The sequence below is a fragment of the Balaenoptera ricei genome, chromosome 2, assembly GCF_028023285.1.
Source record: "Balaenoptera ricei isolate mBalRic1 chromosome 2, mBalRic1.hap2, whole genome shotgun sequence".
NCBI classification, from domain to species: Eukaryota; Metazoa; Chordata; class Mammalia; order Artiodactyla; family Balaenopteridae; genus Balaenoptera; species Balaenoptera ricei.
In genome coordinates, this window is record NC_082640.1 from 177,586,856 (window position 1) to 177,604,286 (window position 17,431).

The window sequence follows — 17,431 nt, forward strand, 5'->3', positions numbered from 1 at the left end:
TTGGCCAACCCAACAGTTTACATTTGGTTAGAATTCTGTGGGGAGGAACGTGGAAATACATAAATTTTCTGCGGTTGTGCCTGTATTTTTCTTTAATGAATGGTGGTGAGTACTGGATCACTGTGGTATTTTAGGATCCCATTGTTTATATTTAAAAGACTACAAGACATGTCACCCAATCAAAATTATTTTAAGGGGCACGTGGGCCCAAGTGTGAAGACTGCTATCTTAAGGGTACTTTTAAGTATTTTTCTTCCATGGATACTTAAATTGCATTTTTTCTCCTTTCAGCGAGAAAAGATTCCAGAGGAATACTTCGAGCATGATCCTGAACACGAATTCATTTACAGATTTGTTCATACTGTTTTTAGTGCCGCACTGCTAACTGCTGACTGTGCAATAGTAACTTTGGTAAGATATTTTTTCTTTCATAAAGCATCTGTAGAAATTTCTGTCTTGTACACATGGTATGGTCCTGTTTTTCCCAAATGAAAGTAGGTTCCTGAAATGATCATTAGAACTTTATTAAGAGAAACCTATCAAAAGAAAGTAAAGTATACACATTTGAGCTTTAATAATCATTATGATTTACAATGTTGCCATTGCTTTTCTCATCACAAAACAATTGCTATTAAAGGCAGCAGGAGAGATTTCTGGTTTCTCCTTCCACACCTGAGGGGACACATGCACGCACAGTGCACACACGCACACACAGACGACGCATGTTGTGGTGCTAGGGCGGGGCCATAACTGAACGCTCTGGTCCACAGGCAGAAGCAGGTGCCGGGTAGTTTGAAGCTGAGTCCCAGACTGTACTGCCTAGGCAGTTCTGATGTGTGTCCTGATTGAGGACTACTGCCCTCAGTTCTCTGTTCCTTGGGTAATGGATAATGGTGTTAACCATCCCTGCTGTCCTCTTATTGCCTGCATGTGAAGTTGCCCAGGACTAGGGTGCCAGTAGGACTTCAGAAGGCTTTCCTCTAGTTAGCCTGCTAAGCTACAGCTGTGTAAGGACCTTTTTGTCATCCATTCCTAATTCCTATGGTAAGATTTTATCATTTGAATACTAAATCATATTCAAGTGAGAGGTAGCTGGGATTGTTTTACTCCTCCCTGTAGCAAACCTGTGGGGGGAAGTCAGCTGTGTGGTCTGCAGGGAAGGAATACTTAGGCCCCTCACTGCCGGCGCCTGTCAAGGCAGAATTGAGGACGGGAGGCGTGTCCTTTTGAAAAGAGACCCCTCAGCGGGTACTGGATCAGACACAGGCCTTTTCTTGGAGCTACAGGCCACTTGGAGTGCTTAGCACATGCTTGAGAGAGGCAGGAATGGTGCTTGCATATGGAGAGCTAGGAACTGCAGGAAGGAGAGTATTTGGGTTGGAAGAGGGGCATTTCTTTGTAGACAAGTTAAGCTTGATGTACCTGCGAGACAGCAGAATGGCAGTGTCTAGTAATCATTTGAATATATGGGATCGGAGCATGAATCTGAGCTAGAGGGAGGGAACTAAGTGTAGCTGTTCAAATGCAGAGAAAGTATGTAAAATAAAAAGTGGGTAGAAGATAGATCTGTAGGGACTGTCAGCACTTAAGGGACAGATCCCCAGAGGAGTGGCTACAGTGGTAGGAAACCCAGCAGAGAACCCTAAGAGACACCAGGAGAGGTTCAAGAAGGAGAGTACGGTCCAAACGCTAAATGCTACCAAGAAGTTGCTCATGTCATAAATACCATGTCACTGAATACCTACTCTGTGTCACTTTTCTACATGTGGGGGGTGGAGGAGAGAACAAGTTGGATAAATAAAGTTCTTGCCTTTATGGAGCAAGTGTGGAAGACATAAATTTTTTTTTTTTTTTTTTTTTTATCGGAGTACAGTTGATTTACAGTGTTGTGTTAGTTTCAGGTGTATAGCAAAGTATAAGTGTTTTTTTTTTAATGAGTGTTTTTTAAAAGATGACTATTTCAAGTAGTGGTAAAAACCATGAAGAGAAAGCAAGGTAAAGGGATAAAGTGATTAGAGGGGCTTACTAGAAAGCTCAGGAAGAGCCTCTTTAAAGAGGTAATGTTTGAACCCAGGACCGGGCTGAACTGAGGAAGATCAGGTACGCTGGCATTACGGGCAGAGGGGACAAGTGCAAGGCTCTGAGACAGGAACTTGTTCTGTGTGTTCAAGGAAAAGCAAGGTGGCCATTGTGATCCGAGCGGGGAATGAGGGAAAGAGCAGAGGTGATGAGGTCACGGAAGGACAAGGCCGTACCGCACAGGGCCTCGTAACTTGCAGGCCACGGGAAGAAGGTATTTGTTTGATGGGAAACCTCTGGCAGATCTGGAGCAGGCGCATAAAGTACTCTTAATTTAAGAGGCTCTCCTGGCTGCTTTGGGGAGAACAGACTGTAGTCTGTTGGGAGGCAGAGAAGTTAGGCAGTGGCAGCGATACAAGTCAGAAGTGACAGACAGAAAAGCGGTCAGGGTACCAGTGAAGGTAGAGATAACAAGAAGTTCTAACAGATTGGAGCAGGATACACTCAAGTGCAGGTTTTTGGTCTCAGCGACTGGGCGTGTGGCAGTGCTCTTTCATTTATGAGGGAAGGCCTGGGGAGTGGAGCTCTGGGACGAAGAGCTCTGGGTGGTTTGTGTGAAGGCACCGGTGACCACGGCAAGAGTAGTCTCTGTAGAGTGGTAGCAGCAGGAGGCTGACTGAAGTGGGTTAAGGAGAGGATGGGAGATGAGGAGCTGGCCTCAGCCATGAGGACGCCGTCGAGGGGCAGTGGGGGACAGGCTGGGGACATGGAAGCATTCACACGGGAGGAAGCCTCTGACAGAGAGGGAGAAGTTGTTCCAAAAGAGACTAACTGTGGGCACAGTGCTCTGCAGAAGTGAGGTGGGATCAACTTCATTCACAGGAGAGTGAGCTTCAGTGAAAAGAAAGAAATCTCGCTTCCTCCGAGACAGGAGGGCAAGTGGGGTAAATGAATATCGGCACGTGTACCAAGTTTGCCAGTACAAAGGTGAGAGGAAGTTGAGAGATTGCCAGTGTCGTTTCAGTGCCTCTGATTAGTCCCATAAAGTAGAGAGTTGAACCTTGCGGGGAGAGTCGTTCTTAGGGTACTAGAGAGTGCTGAGTTCTTTGGGGAATGGGAGCCGAATTTCACTAAGAACATATAATCTCAATACCCGTGTTTGAAAACACAGTAGAGTTTGGAGGGCATGGGCGAATCTGAGCTGTCAATCTGATAACCCTTCAGAGAGTAAACAGACTCTTTAAAACTGGACATTTTTCTTTTTGTCAAATGGCATATACACTCTTCTACAGAGGTAACAACAAATCACAGCTTACCTCTCTAATCTTTGCTCAGCTGTTAACTCCATCCAGTTCTTTGTAGGGTAGACATTTGATACATGTAAAAGAAACCATGAAATCATCTCACAAACCGGCAGGTTTAGAGGAGCCCCAGGGATACAGACACAGGCAGGTCTTCCCACCTTAAAACCAAAAGAATTGACTAAGCTGCAGATTATGTAAGACAGAAACGAATAATGAAATGATAATGGAGATGTGAAAAATTGGGGATATGAAAAGGACTACCCTTTGTATGCATGTGTGTCCCTGAAAAAGGCACTCAAATATGGGAATACTTGACGGCTGCAAAGCCCCTCTGTACTGCCTGTCCCGCTGTGCCACGCAGCAGCCACTGGGAGGCTCTCTTGACCACCAGTTTTTATCTTCAAGTTCATGCCGCAAAAGGGCTGGTGACTCTGAAGAGAAGGTAAAGATGTGCTCAGTCTTACCAGAATTTTACACACTCAAGCGTTATGTAAAATCGCCATGCAACCACCACCAGTCTTGTAGTTAACATTGCACGTGATAGGCACTCAAGCATTCACTGAACAGTTGAAGTCGACACTGGGCTGTATGTGCTGCCCTTGACAAGTGGGAAGGTAATAATACAATGCGTGTCTTTAGAATGCCCTTTGCTGAGATGTCCTTTCATTCCTGTGACCAAAATTGGGTTGGAAATTCACACGGGCAGAGTAGAAATATCAGACTAACAGAAATATCTGACTTACAACTGTGACCTGGCCTCTGGCCTTGGCTTGGCTGAGCAAAGTCTTTGTAGAACCTAGGAATAAAAGGGGTGTCAAAAAGAGATGAAATCTGTCATTCCTAACAATTCTTATCACAGCACTTAAACTGAACTAAAATCAAAGATCAGTGCTCTACTTTTGCAGATTTACTTAGAAAGGCTTTTAATTTATGCTGAGATCGACATTTGCCCCACTAACTGGAAAAGAATTGTTTTGGGAGCCATTCTTCTTGCCTCCAAGCTTTGGGACGATGACGCTGTACGGAATGTGGACTACAGCCAGATCCTCAAGGACGTTACAGTTGAGGACATGTGAGTTTGTAAGGTTACCGTGAACTTTCTAACCATTTTCCAATACCTCATTTGCTCTCATAAAGTTTACATTTTTAAGAAATGTTACATTTTAAGAAAGGTTACCTTGTGCAGAGAGCTGAAATAGACATAAAAGTACAGACTTCTTTCTATCTAGCTGTAGTATAACAATTTGTATTTCCCCTCATTAATTGGTAGGTCTTGATGTGTTATTGTTGTAATATTCTGCTTGATAAATTGAAATTATTTTTCTGGTGGTTTTTGCCAAACATTTTACAAGCTCACTACCAGAACAACATGGTACAGTAAGTAACTTCACAGCTTTCTTAAAGCTGTCTACCAGGTCCAGTCCATTTTTAAGGGGCACATGCCTGGTCTTTGAAGCAAGTGGCCACTGTTAAGGTCTTAGGGCCTCTAGACTACTGACAGGTTATAATTTCAACCTGAGTCACACATTGTGTATTTGCTTTTGCTGGTCTTTTTCTCCTTTTTATCTGAGGTTCTGTTGTTACAGAAACTATGATGTACAGGTAGCCACATATAAAGGTTTCAGATCCCTGTGTTCCTGTCTCCTCCCCTAAAGTCTGCTGAGTTAGGAAACACCTACCTCTCAGGTAGTCCGGGAAGCATCCCTGGGGCCTCACCCAGGGCACTCAGCAAACACAGCGGCACTTTGTGGGGCCTTGAGTTAACTAGGCAGGTTCTCCTCACAGATGGCACGCTCACATTGGCATGAAACGCCAGGCTTCCAATCTGGCTCTGGTGAAGGGCCCCAAGGGTGGGAAGCAGGATGAGCCAGAGAAGTAATTCCAGCAGACTCTCGAAGTGCCCGCTTGACAGTGAACCTGTCTTTGTGGGTGGCATTCAGGAAAATGTGAAAGGACACCTCTTGATTATATTGGACAGCAGAGGCCGATCAAGATGGCAGGCAGGGGCAAGAGTTTGTTTTTGTTACCTTTGCCCCTTACTCTAGATAATTCACAGTTACCAAAGTGCATATTTACAGCTGAAGCGAGGAAAGTTGTGACTAAGAGAAGGGACCAGTGACTGTCAGTAGCTGTCAAAGTGGCTTTTGGTGAAAATGTCCACTTTGGTGATCATGTAAACCAGGTGGTCATGGTGATATTGCTGGTAGCAATCTTAGCAAACAGTGTAACAGCAGATAATGAATTTGAAATGAATAGAAGTACTTTTGGAAGTTTTGCAGAAACTAAAGTGACGTTGACCAACACTATCATCAGTCTTTAAACTGGTCCCTTGAAGGAAGGAAAATTTGTAATCGTGAACACCACCCCTGCCATGATGGCAGCTGAAATTTTCTCAGAATCTGCAACTGAGCTGACTGGGGCTCTGGTTCCAGGGACAACATCAGAGAACATGCAGGGGAACGTGTGGGTGTTCATAGACATGGAGCCCAGGAGCATTGGCGGCACTGTCCAGCTATGAAGAAACTAATTCTAAACAACGCTTTTCTGTGTAGAACGGAGAATCACCAGGAGTTATGTTTATAATAGGCTGCTTTTGTTTATGATCTTTGGGAGTTGGAAAGCATTACAACAAAGTGTTTAATACACATTTGTTTCATCCCTCTGCTGTTGACTACTATTTGTAATGGTCTCATTTTGAGTCTGAATTGAAAAATTGCTGTCTATCAGCTTTTCCTTAAAACTTTCTAACATCTCTGTGTCTTGTTAAATATATATTTCCCTTCAAAAGAGTAAGTTAAACTGAGCAGCTGCTGTTCAGACAGTTTGCTGCGCCTGTAAGTGGTAGGCTCTTCAGCCACCTAGCCATTTAAAAACAGCAAAAAACACAGAAGATGCATATTCTGTAGGCATAATGCTTTTCTTCAGTGATTAAAGCTCTATTAATAGACATGTTAATCCTATGAAGTACTGTATTTCCACACAATTAAAATGTATTAGTGGAGAAAATATAAAAGGGATAGTGAAGTGCATTTATTCCTGTAGTAAACTAAGTCCTGATTAGCTGATTATCAAAACATTATCTGATTTACATTTCTATAGACTTCTGGCCGTATGAACAGGAAATGAATTTTGGAAGTAGGTTCAGTTAGGTTTAAAGTTCAACAAATGAGAAACCTCATTTCTGCTCATACTCTGCTCTCCATGCAGGAGAACATGGAGCATTTGTTGATTTATCCAATGGATAAAATATTAACACTTTAAAACCAAGAAACCAAATGTATTGTAAAATAAGCCACTTGCATGTTTGTTTGGGTATTTATCATTTTTATATAATCAACTCTCTAAAGTGATTGCTGTGAAAAGTGGTAAGATTTACTCTAATTTTATATTTATTTACTTAAACATTTGGCAAGCAAATGGCTGGATGTGGTCATATAGCAGAAGCCTGCTCCCAGCACTCTACTTTCCCACTTCATTGAATTCGCCCTCTGTGGGCGTGTGCAGTCTGTCCTGGCAAGGGGCGGTAGGTCTGAACATTCTGGGCTGCTCTCCTAACACCGGGGGAAACAACTGCTCTATCAGAGGTCGTATCGTAAAGTGGGTTTAGTCTAGCTGAGACATAATCTTACTGCCTTCCTAAGCTTAAAAAGTGCATCCTGTCCTGTCATGGTGACGACAACTCACCCTAGTAAGGTTTTAAGGTGAACAGAAACTTGCATTATGCCCTTTGACACAGCCCCATGCACGGGGTGGGGGTGGGGGGATTCCCTTTCCCATCGAATGTAGCTTATTTATTTATTTACTTGAGATGAATCCTTGTTGCCTCAAGAGTTTTCCCCCCTCAGAGATAATAGCAGTGGCTCTCGATGGATCCATTTGTTGCCGTGGTGATGTGCCCACTCCTTTTGTTGGCTCGTCTCTACTTCAGTAAGCCCCTTCGTGTCATCAGCCCGGTGAAAATGTCTGCAAGTTCTTCAGAGCTAATAAACAGCATACATCATTCCTTTCATCTGATCACTATAGCGGGGCCTTGTGAGTGAGTGTGGAGCATGAATCGTACAGCTGCACTAATGGAACTCTGAAGAATGAGCCCCTGAGTCAGCAGCATGAGTGCATAAGAGGGCCATAACCTCTTCCCCCTTGTCCCAGACTCAAAGTGCTGGGACGCAGAAAGGACCACAAATAGCTGTACCTTGTTGGAACATTAGGGTATTAATCCAGCTGGGTAGCCATTATTTGTTTCAAAACAGTATTTAGAGCCATCCTAGTAGCTCAGAATGGTATTTTTGAAGATAGCCCAGTTGACTAAAATTGTCCTGTGTTGGTTTTGTCTTCTCCTCCTCCCCCAGGAATGAGATGGAAAGGCACTTCCTGGAGCTACTTCAGTTTAATATTGATGTTCCTGTCAGTGTGTATGCCAAATACTACTTTGACCTTCGCTCCTTAGCACATGACAACAACCTGAATGTTCTATTCACTCCTCTTACCAAACAAAGAGCACAGAACTTAGAGGTAAGGCTGTGAAATCACTAACTGGGGTTTTCTGTCAGCCACCGAAGCCACATCTGTAGCTAAATTATATTAAGCAGTGATTAGGAAAATGGAAAGCTGTTAACAGTTTGAAGAGCTTATTGACCCGTTGGCATCATATTTCCTGTGTCTTTTATGGTTTATACAGGGATCCCACATTATAAAAAAAAAAATTGTCTCTTCTGTAACCATAATTCAGAATACTTTAAATCATATTTAATCTGTTCTTAATGGTTTTCCATTTGAACCTCTACACTTACATATAACCATACATGAATAATTTCTTAAAATTGTATCCCTAATCATATGTACCTACATAATCTACTTACCACTCTTAACTGTCTTTTTTTTTTTTTTATAATTGATGTTTTGGACTATTTCTACTGTCTTGATATTTTTAATAAATAAAGAAATGTATTTATTTATTTATGGCTGCATTGGGTCTTCGCTGCTGCACGCGGGCTTTCTCTAGCTGCGGCGGGCAGGGGCTGCTCTTCATTGCGGTGCGCAGGCTTCTCATTGCAGTGGCTGCCCTTGTTGCAGAGCACGGGCTCTAGAGCGCAGGCTCAGTAGTTGTGGCGCACGGGCTTAGTTGCTCCTCGGCATGTGGGATCTTCCCGGACCAGGGCTCAAACCCGTGTCCCCTGCATTGGCAGGCGGATTCTTAACCACTGCGCCACCAGGGAATTCCCTCTTAACTGTTTTTTACTCAGCTTGCAGTTCGTGTGTGTGTGTGTGTGTGTGTGTGTGTGTATGTGTATCACAGTTCAGTCCCCTGAGTTTATTAGACAAAGCATCCGTGGCTAACCTGAGAGACCTATACTTGGAAGGTATAATGTGGATTCAGATACTGGATGTAGAAAGTACATGAGTTTTTAATATAAATGGTAACGTACATGGAACAAAGTAATACTTATGGCTTATGATTTTTTGGTGGGTATACAGCAAAATTCACAACTGAAATGAACACATTTAAAATTGATACTTTCTGTGGTACCTTGGTGGTACTTTAGAATAAGATGTTTTTCTACCATAATTTATGTGCAAGTGAAATAGCACCTTTCAGCGCTTGTCATTAGACCTCTCCTACCTTCAGCACATACCTACCTGATTAAAATTTTCTTAGAGTATGTAATAACTAATGAAAACTGAATAGAAGTTGAATAGCTGAGTAAACACTGATTTTGCCCAAGTGTATGTCCATTACGTTTAAGGATCACGTGTGTAGGTAACAGATGATATTGCTATTAGGAGCCTATCATTAGGAACCCAATTTTTAAGTAACTCTAAGTTATTAGGGCAAGTTACCCCTTGCCCCAGCAATCTAATCATAGCCCTTAAAGGTTATTACCTTAGGGAATTGTCAGTTAGTGTAGATATCAGCTATCCAAAGTAGCAGTAACTATGAACTATCTAAACGAATGTAGATGTGTGGCTTATCAATGATGCTTTTTTTGTTTTTTTAAGGTCCGAACATTTTTTTTTCCCCCCTAATTATACCTATGTTCTACCTGATTGACTTTCCTAGGCCGTTTCCAGATTGTGTGATGACAAATACAAAGACGTGTGTAGAGCTGCTATGAGAAGGTCTTTCAGCGCTGATCATTTCATTGGTATTCGGAGCTCCAATACCATCCTCTCTTAAGGGAGAAGTGAGGGGTTGTAACATCATAAACCCCTCGAAACAAGGACTGGAGAAATGTCACCTCTCCTGCTCAGAAACCAGCAAAGTTAGTATTTTCACCTTAAAGAAAGACATTGAATTCAAGAGACTCATGGACAAGCAAAGATTATGCTCATAGGAAAGAACGGGACCTCGTCAATGTAACACGCTCTTCTGTCCTTTTTATTGTAAACAGAGTTACAAAAACCACTCCAAAGCTAAAAGCTCCCAATCCACGCACAGATATCTGCTCCCAATCCACTTACAGATACCTGATAGCTGTGAACTATGTGAGGTTTTTTAATTAATAGTTTAAATTTTTAGACTTTAAAGACACTAACTATATAACTTTTATGTTTTTCTTACCTCATTGTCCCATACTGCTGCATATTCCTTTAGAATCAGTGCAGTATTACCATCAAAAAATGGGACTCCAAAAAAACAAAAAAAAAGAAAAAAAAAAAACAAAAAAACAAAAAAACAAAAAAAACAAAAAAAAAGAAAAACAACAAAAAAAACAAAAACAACAACAACAAAAAAACATGGGACTCCTAACAACTCATAAAGCCAAACTTCGGAACAGACTGTTGTAGCATCGTTAGGTTTTGCAGGGTTCTTCCTCCCTACTGTATCATTGAAGCTGCTAGTCATTATTGGCAATCAATTTAAACCAAAAAGCTGCTGAATAACACATGTCATCCAAATTCTTTGCAGGCAGTACTTATTAGCATATTAGCATGTTTGCGATCATAAACAGAGAAAGAAAAAAAAAACAAAAAAAAACAAAAAAAAAAAAAAGAAAAACAAAAAAAAAACATGGGACTCCTAACAACTCATAAAGCCAAACTTCGGAACAGACTGTTGCAGCATCGTTAGGTTTTGCAGGGTTCTTCCTCCCTACTATATCATTGAAGCTGCTAGTCATTATTGGCAATCAATTTAAACCAAAAAGCTGCTGAATAACACATGTCATCCAAATTCTTTGCAGGCAGTACTTATTAGCATATTAGCATGTTTGTGATCATAAACAGAGAAAGAAAAAAAAACAAAAAAAAACAAAAAAAAACATGGGACTCCTAACAACTCATAAAGCCAAACTTCGGAACAGACTGTTGTAGCATCGTTAGGTTTTGCAGGGTTCTTCCTCCCTACTATATCATTGAAGCTGCTAGTCATTATTGGCAATCAATTTAAACCAAAAAGCTGCTGAATAACACATGTCATCCAAATTCTTTGCAGGCAGTACTTATTAGCGTATTAGCATGTTTGCGATCATAAACAGAGAAAGAAAAAAAAAACGATAAAAAAACATGGGACTCCTAACAACTCATAAAGCCAAACTTCGGAACAGACTGTCGTAGCATCGTTAGGTTTTGCAGGGTTCTTCCTCCCTACTATATCATTGAAGCTGCTAGTCATTATTGGCAATCAATTTAAACCAAAAAGCTGCTGAATAACACATGTCATCCAAATTCTTTGCAGGCAGTACTTATTAGCGTATTAGCATGTTTGCGATCATAAACAGAGAAAGAAAAAAAAAACGATAAAAAAACATGGGACTCCTAACAACTCATAAAGCCAAACTTCGGAACAGACTGTCGTAGCATCGTTAGGTTTTGCAGGGTTCTTCCTCCCTACTATATCATTGAAGCTGCTAGTCATTATTGGCAATCAATTTAAACCAAAAAGCTGCTGAATAACACATGTCATCCAAATTCTTTGCAGGCAGTACTTATTAGCATATTAGCATGTTTGCGATCATAAACAGAGAAAGTAGGTTATTTCCTTCTGTTGGGTCCGTGCTGCATTTCTTGTTAACTATAATGGTGCTTCTGATTTTGTGATGATTTTCCTCTTTGTTATATACTTGTATTAAAGGATATTTTCATAATTCCAGCCAACATGGTGGTCCAGTAATTAACAAGCCAGTGATGAAATAGAAGGTGTCCGAAAAGTCTTACAACAATTTTAAGCTTTAATATAGTGTGCTTAGATACTCCAGAACACTGTCGCAGAAGTATAAATGCTAGACTGGCAAAACATCACTTGAAACTTTAATCGAATTTCTTCTAAACTCATTTACTTTTGTACATTTTAAACATTAAGCTTTTATTTTTTTATTTTTTATTTTTTTAAATTAATTAATTTATTTAATGGCGTGTTGGGTCGTTTCTGTGTGAGGGCTTTCTCTAGTTGTGGCAAGCGGGGGCCACTCTTCATCACGGTGCGCGGGCCTCTCACTGTCGCAGGCTCTCTTGTTGGGGACACAGGTTCGAGCCCTGGCTTGGGAAGGCCCGTGAGCCACAATTACTGAGCCTGCGCGTCTGGAGCCTGTGCTCCGCAACAAGAGAGGCCGCGATAATGAGAGGCCCGCACACCGCGATGAAGAGTGGCCCCCACTTGCCACAACTAGAGAAAGCCCTCGCACAGAAACGAAGACCCAACACAGCCATAAATAAATAAATACATAAATTTTAAAAAATAAAAAGTAAAACAATAAACGCTTAACGTTTAAAATTTACAAAACTAAATGAGTTTAGAAGAAATTCGATTAAACTTTCAAATGATGTTTTGTAAGTTTGTGGCATTTATACTTCTACAAGTATCAAAGCTTAAAATTGCACTAAGACTTGAGGGGATACCTCCCCTCCTCTTTTTAAAATAGTCCTTTGCAAGGCTGGGCTGCTTACCTGCTTGATCACTTAAGTTTCTTTTTTCTAGATTTGGTAAAGGAATTATGAACAACAGTGTTAATTCACATGTAATAAATTGAAAGGAACTGGACCCTAATAGTAGGGACAGGAGAGCAAGTGATACGAAACAGCTTTTCTATCCTGTGTGTTAACCTGGCTGTAGGTGTCTCACTTCAAGTTCTATTTAAGAGGAAGCATATAAACCTTAGGAACCCTTACCTCAGGCTTTAAAAGGCAGGGAGGTCCAGTAATCAGTCTTTTTGGAGATTGGTAACGATGTCACCTAAACTTGAAATATTAAAAAAAAAAAAAAAAAAAAGTGTTCTCAACTATGTGAAATCTTTCTCCTCCTACCTTCTCAAATGTAATCCTAGGAATTTTGCCTGTAAACAAAGCATTTCTGGGCCAGAAGTACTTTCTCTCTTTATAGCAAGGCTTCACATTATACTGAGTGCTGCAGGTTCCATCATTTTTAAGGGACAGAGACATAAATGATAAATTATGGTATATAAAATACTACAATCTACCACCTCAAAAAATATTGTTTATGGAGTTTGGAGCTTGGAAATTCAAGTACTGATTGCAGTTTTATTTTGAAAAGAATGCTACAACTTATGTGGTTTTTCTTCCTCATGTTTATATTAAAAGAAAAGCTAATAAACTCTGTTTTAATTAAAATATATGGCTACTGTGTTTGTAACACTTCTCACTATTCACATAACATTACAACTCTGCCTAACTCAAATGTTTTCAGTCAGCTCTGATAGTCGGGCCTTAAAGCATTTTCAAACTAACCATTCATAAGTTGTTTTGACCCCTGCCTTTAGTTAAGATGTAGACATTTATTTCTTCAGCTTACGCTCTTTTCAACCTGAAGATAATCTAGTACACTTAAAATCACTGGCTACAGTGCTCAGTGGCATAATGCATTAGATGGCATTTTTGAATTGTTTGTTATGGTGCCAAGATGGAAATGCACATTGAAAGATAAAAGTAGGTAAATACACAGAGAAAGGAATTACAGGAATACTGTAGAATCAGAACTTGTTGTTTGAGGGTTTCAAGCAATTGAACAGGAAAGAAAATGGAAGAACAGGAAGCAGTAGAATTGTGGTTGCTGTTAAGAGGGTGACTTTTAAACAAGCCACGTAATTTGACTTTAACATGCTATTTCACTTAACATTCAGTTGGAAATATACCAGATCTCTAAAGTTTCTTTTAGACCCTAGCCACTGCACTTGAGCAATATTCCATCAGTCCTGATAGTATTGCCGTAGTATTTCATCCACCTTAGTTACCTTCCTGAGGTCACATCTTTAACTTTGTTCTTGTTAAGTTGCTGATGAGGAGAAATGATCTGATTTAGTACAGAAGGGAAAAAAAATCTATCACAAGTCACTGTTTATATCAATAGTTTGCACCGCGTAGTAATATGCCAGTTACTAAGCAGAAATGCTGACATATCTCGAGTGGTCGAAGGTTTAAAAAAAAAAAATTGGGGGTAGGAACATTGGGCATGACTGTAGCTTCAAGAACAAGTTGGTAGAATAAGGGGAATCGCTAAAAATTGCTTTTCCCCTTCAGCTTTAATTCTAGAGGCAATACAGCCATTTTAATAAATGGGAAATTGAGGCAACTTAAGGTAAAAATTTAAACATCACAAAGTAGGTTCTCCAACAAATATGGGGCATGGAAACTAGTTATTAAGAGGGTGGCAACTATGGCATTTTTTTCCAGATTTTTATACCGAGGAAGGGTTGGTTCCCTAAAGTAGTAAGACTATAAAAGAATATCTGACTACCTGAACTCAAATTTTACTTTTTCGCTTTTTAAAAAAAATTATTTTTCTCTATTGGAATACTGACATCTGTGCAATTTTAACTCTGGTATGCCGTGAACTGAACTTTATTCTTTACAAGGAAAAGACAAAAGTTTGAAATGTATGTTTGAACCAAATTAAATTGCCATTTTTGTATGTTAAATTCATGTGGTTGACCCTAAGACAACTTCTTAGGGCCCAGTGTTTCTGGTTAAGAGAAATGTTTTCCACCCTGTATCAGATTCCATCATGACCCTATTCTTTCACATTTACTCCTAATGTACCCTGTATGCCCATTATTGAAATTCAACAGCACTAAATCCTAGTTTTACAACAGGTCAAATTTCATTTCTTAGTTTTCCCATTCTAGAAAATATACCATTCCTTGATTTTTGAAAAATGCTGAAGCCAGTATTTACTGGAAAACAATTCACTCTGTATTCAAGTTATGCAATGTTTTTGGAAATGTTTACCTATAGCGTGTAGGTTAGCTAAAATCTTTCATCACCCAAGACTTCTCTCTAACCACATGTAAAATGACTACGACTGTTCCCTCACCCAGAAGCCGCATTCTTGAGTATAGAGCTATTTGGTAATGCACTTGACAGCTGGTAGGGGCTCTCCCAGGGGTAAGTGCTAATTTCTATGCAGAATCTGTAGATTACACCCAGCATCTATCAAGTTAAGGATTAGATCACCTAAAATCTTAACTGTTAGCCACTCACCAGCCTGGCCAGCCTGACACCGTGCCAGCAAGAATACAAAAGATCTAGGAGCCCTTCAGAGACACCTGGTCCCTTGTACACAGGTGCAATCTGTTTGGCTTCTGAGGCAATTTCCACTAGTCCATTTTAAATGGGTTTGGCAGATGAGATAACATGTACTTCATGTGAAAGAAATGTTATGAATACCGGTTTATGGTTTAGGATCTCTAACATGCAGAAAGAACCAGGAAAGTGAAGTAGTATAGAAATTAAGAGAAATCCAGAGTCAAATGAAGAGGTTAATGTTCTTTAAAAAAAAAAAAAAAAAAAAGGAACAGGTTAGGTGATTACTTAACTGCTGTGAGGGCAGCTAAATAATTTGAATGTGATTAGAGAAAGTCAGTGACAGCCTCAGGACCTAAGGTCCTCAAGAATATGTCGATCTCTACTTCAAGACCTCAAATTACTCTGCTAGCTTTTTCTTACAACATCTATTCCTTCATCTTACCGTTCTCAATTCTACTGACCTTTACTTCTAGCTCCCCAGATGGTGGCCCTTTATCTCCTCACTGTGGGAACCGACTCTTCCAAACGCAGGGCATCAGTGTTTTGTCCACCTCCCACTGCCCTCTCTCAACAAGGTCACCTCAGCTTCACCCTTTGACTCTCTGCTCGTGTCCAATGTGGCAGTGCTTGATGTTGGTTACGACTATGAGCCATTTCTAAAACACTATCACCAGGTTCCAGGAAATACAGGATTTATATGGCTCACGGGCTAACTGGCCCCTTGTAATCCCCTTTAATCAACTACTTGAGCCCTCCTGTGTTCCCACAAAGTAGTTGTTCCCAATTTGCTGCACTCACTCCCCTGATCTGCCCACAACCCTAGATGTATCTCCTCAGGCTAGGCAGCAACCCCACCTTCCAAACTCCAAAACTCATTTCATCTGGCATTAGGAATAGATGCCTCACTTCTTAAGGTAACCCCTCTCATCTAAGGGAGAGGATTCCATCCCAACTCTTCAAATCAAATTTCTATATCCAACACCCCCACCACCAGGATGGTGGTGAGGATGGGGCAATTTGACCTTCCTCAGCCCTTGACATGTCCTAGTGTTTCTCAAGATGTGGTCTCCAGACCACCTGCCTCTCATGGGCTGAAAGTCCCTGTAAGAAATGAAGCTTCTCTAAATGCAATGTGGAATCCTAGAACAGATAAAGAACATCAGTGGAAAATCTGGTGAAATCCAAATGAAGTCTGGAGTTAACAGTAGTGCGTTAATGTTGACTTCTTAGTTTAACAAATGTGCTATGATAATATGTTAGTATTAGGGCAAAATGGATATATCTTTGCAACTTTTCTGTAAACCTAAAATAATTCTAAAAGTTTACTAAAACAGAACAAAAAGACCTAATTCTGGGATCCCAAATTAATCTCAATTCCTGGAGCTGAAGCCTGGGAATCTACATTTCTAATAGGAACCCCAAATGATTCTTATGCAGACACAAATTTGAAAACTAGTCTTTCAATTCCCTTTCCATTCCATGCCTGAATGGCTGCTTCCTCCTTGTTTTACTTACCTTAACCTGATTGAATCTTTTAGATCCTCTCAACCCTAAGATATAAGTACTATCATTATCCCCCTTTCACAGATGAGAAAGTACTCAGATGCAGGACACAAGTGAAGTACTAAGAGCTTAAGTAATTTGTTCAGGATCAACAGCCCATGAATGATGGAGCTGGGAGTTGAATCCCTAATCAGTCTAGCTCCCAAATCTATGCACAGAACCATTCTACTTCCTCTCATTCTGTTGCACGTAAGAGCTCTGTAACTAAATCACTAAAAGAAGCATTATTACCTATTTCTCCAACTTCCTAAGTCCAACAGTGCCCCCCTTTTCCACTGGGGGGAATGAACAATGAGAAAGCATTGGGAAGATGTGCCAACTAGAGACCTGTACGGGTAAGGCACAGTGGCTCTTGCACCAGGATCCAGCTCAACTGCTGTATTTTCTCTTCTCCCAAATGCCCTAACATGTACCAATCTAATAATGCTCATAGTACTCACTTTGATGCTAAATTAATTATCTCAGGTTTACTAAGCATCTGTCCAGATTGTCAGGGAAGTGCCAACTCTAAATCAATTTACAGTTGGCCCTCCGTATCCACAGGTTCTGCATCAGTGGATTCAACCAACCATGGACTGAAAATATTTAGGGAAAAAAATTTCAGAAAGTTACAGAAAGCAAAACTTGAATTTGCTGCACACCACCAACCATTTGCATTATATTTACAACTACTTACTTAGGATTTGTACTTGGTGTTATAAGTAATCTAGACATGACTTAAAGTATAAAGGAGGGTGCGGGGGAAGATGGGAGGATTGTGCGTAGGTTATATGTAAATACTGCACCGTTTTATATAAGGGACTTGAGCATCCATGGATTTTGGTATGGGGTGGCACGGGGGGGAGGGAGACGACTGGAACCAATTACCCACAAATACAGAGGGAGAACCATATATCCTCTTATCTTATCTGGGTTCCCTGACTTGTATTTAGACCTTAATACAAAGTTGTGGATCTAACTGCTGAATGATGAAGTTTTGGGAGTTTCTGACTGCAAACCAGACACACACAACAACAGCAGCACTTCTAGCCAAATTGCTTCAGTACAGAGTATAGATGGAGGGTTGATAA

At 40.6% G+C, this 17,431-nt stretch overlaps 1 protein-coding gene across 13 annotated transcripts in view; it reads left to right on the forward strand.

Moving 5' to 3' along the window:
* The window catches only part of LOC132359952 (cyclin-Y-like protein 1), a 49,407-nt gene extending 39,507 nt beyond the window's left edge, over positions 1 to 9,900 (forward strand). For all 13 annotated transcript variants that reach the window (XM_059914890.1, XM_059914888.1, XM_059914889.1 and 10 more), the window contains 4 exons: positions 292 to 411; positions 4,229 to 4,395; positions 7,673 to 7,835; positions 9,382 to 9,900. In XM_059914890.1, the coding sequence (XP_059770873.1) occupies positions 292 to 411; positions 4,229 to 4,395; positions 7,673 to 7,835; positions 9,382 to 9,498 (567 nt within the window). In that variant the 3' untranslated portion in view covers positions 9,499 to 9,900. The remainder of the gene's footprint in view (positions 1 to 291; positions 412 to 4,228; positions 4,396 to 7,672; positions 7,836 to 9,381) is intronic.
* The last annotated feature ends 7,531 nt before the right edge of the window (positions 9,901 to 17,431 follow it).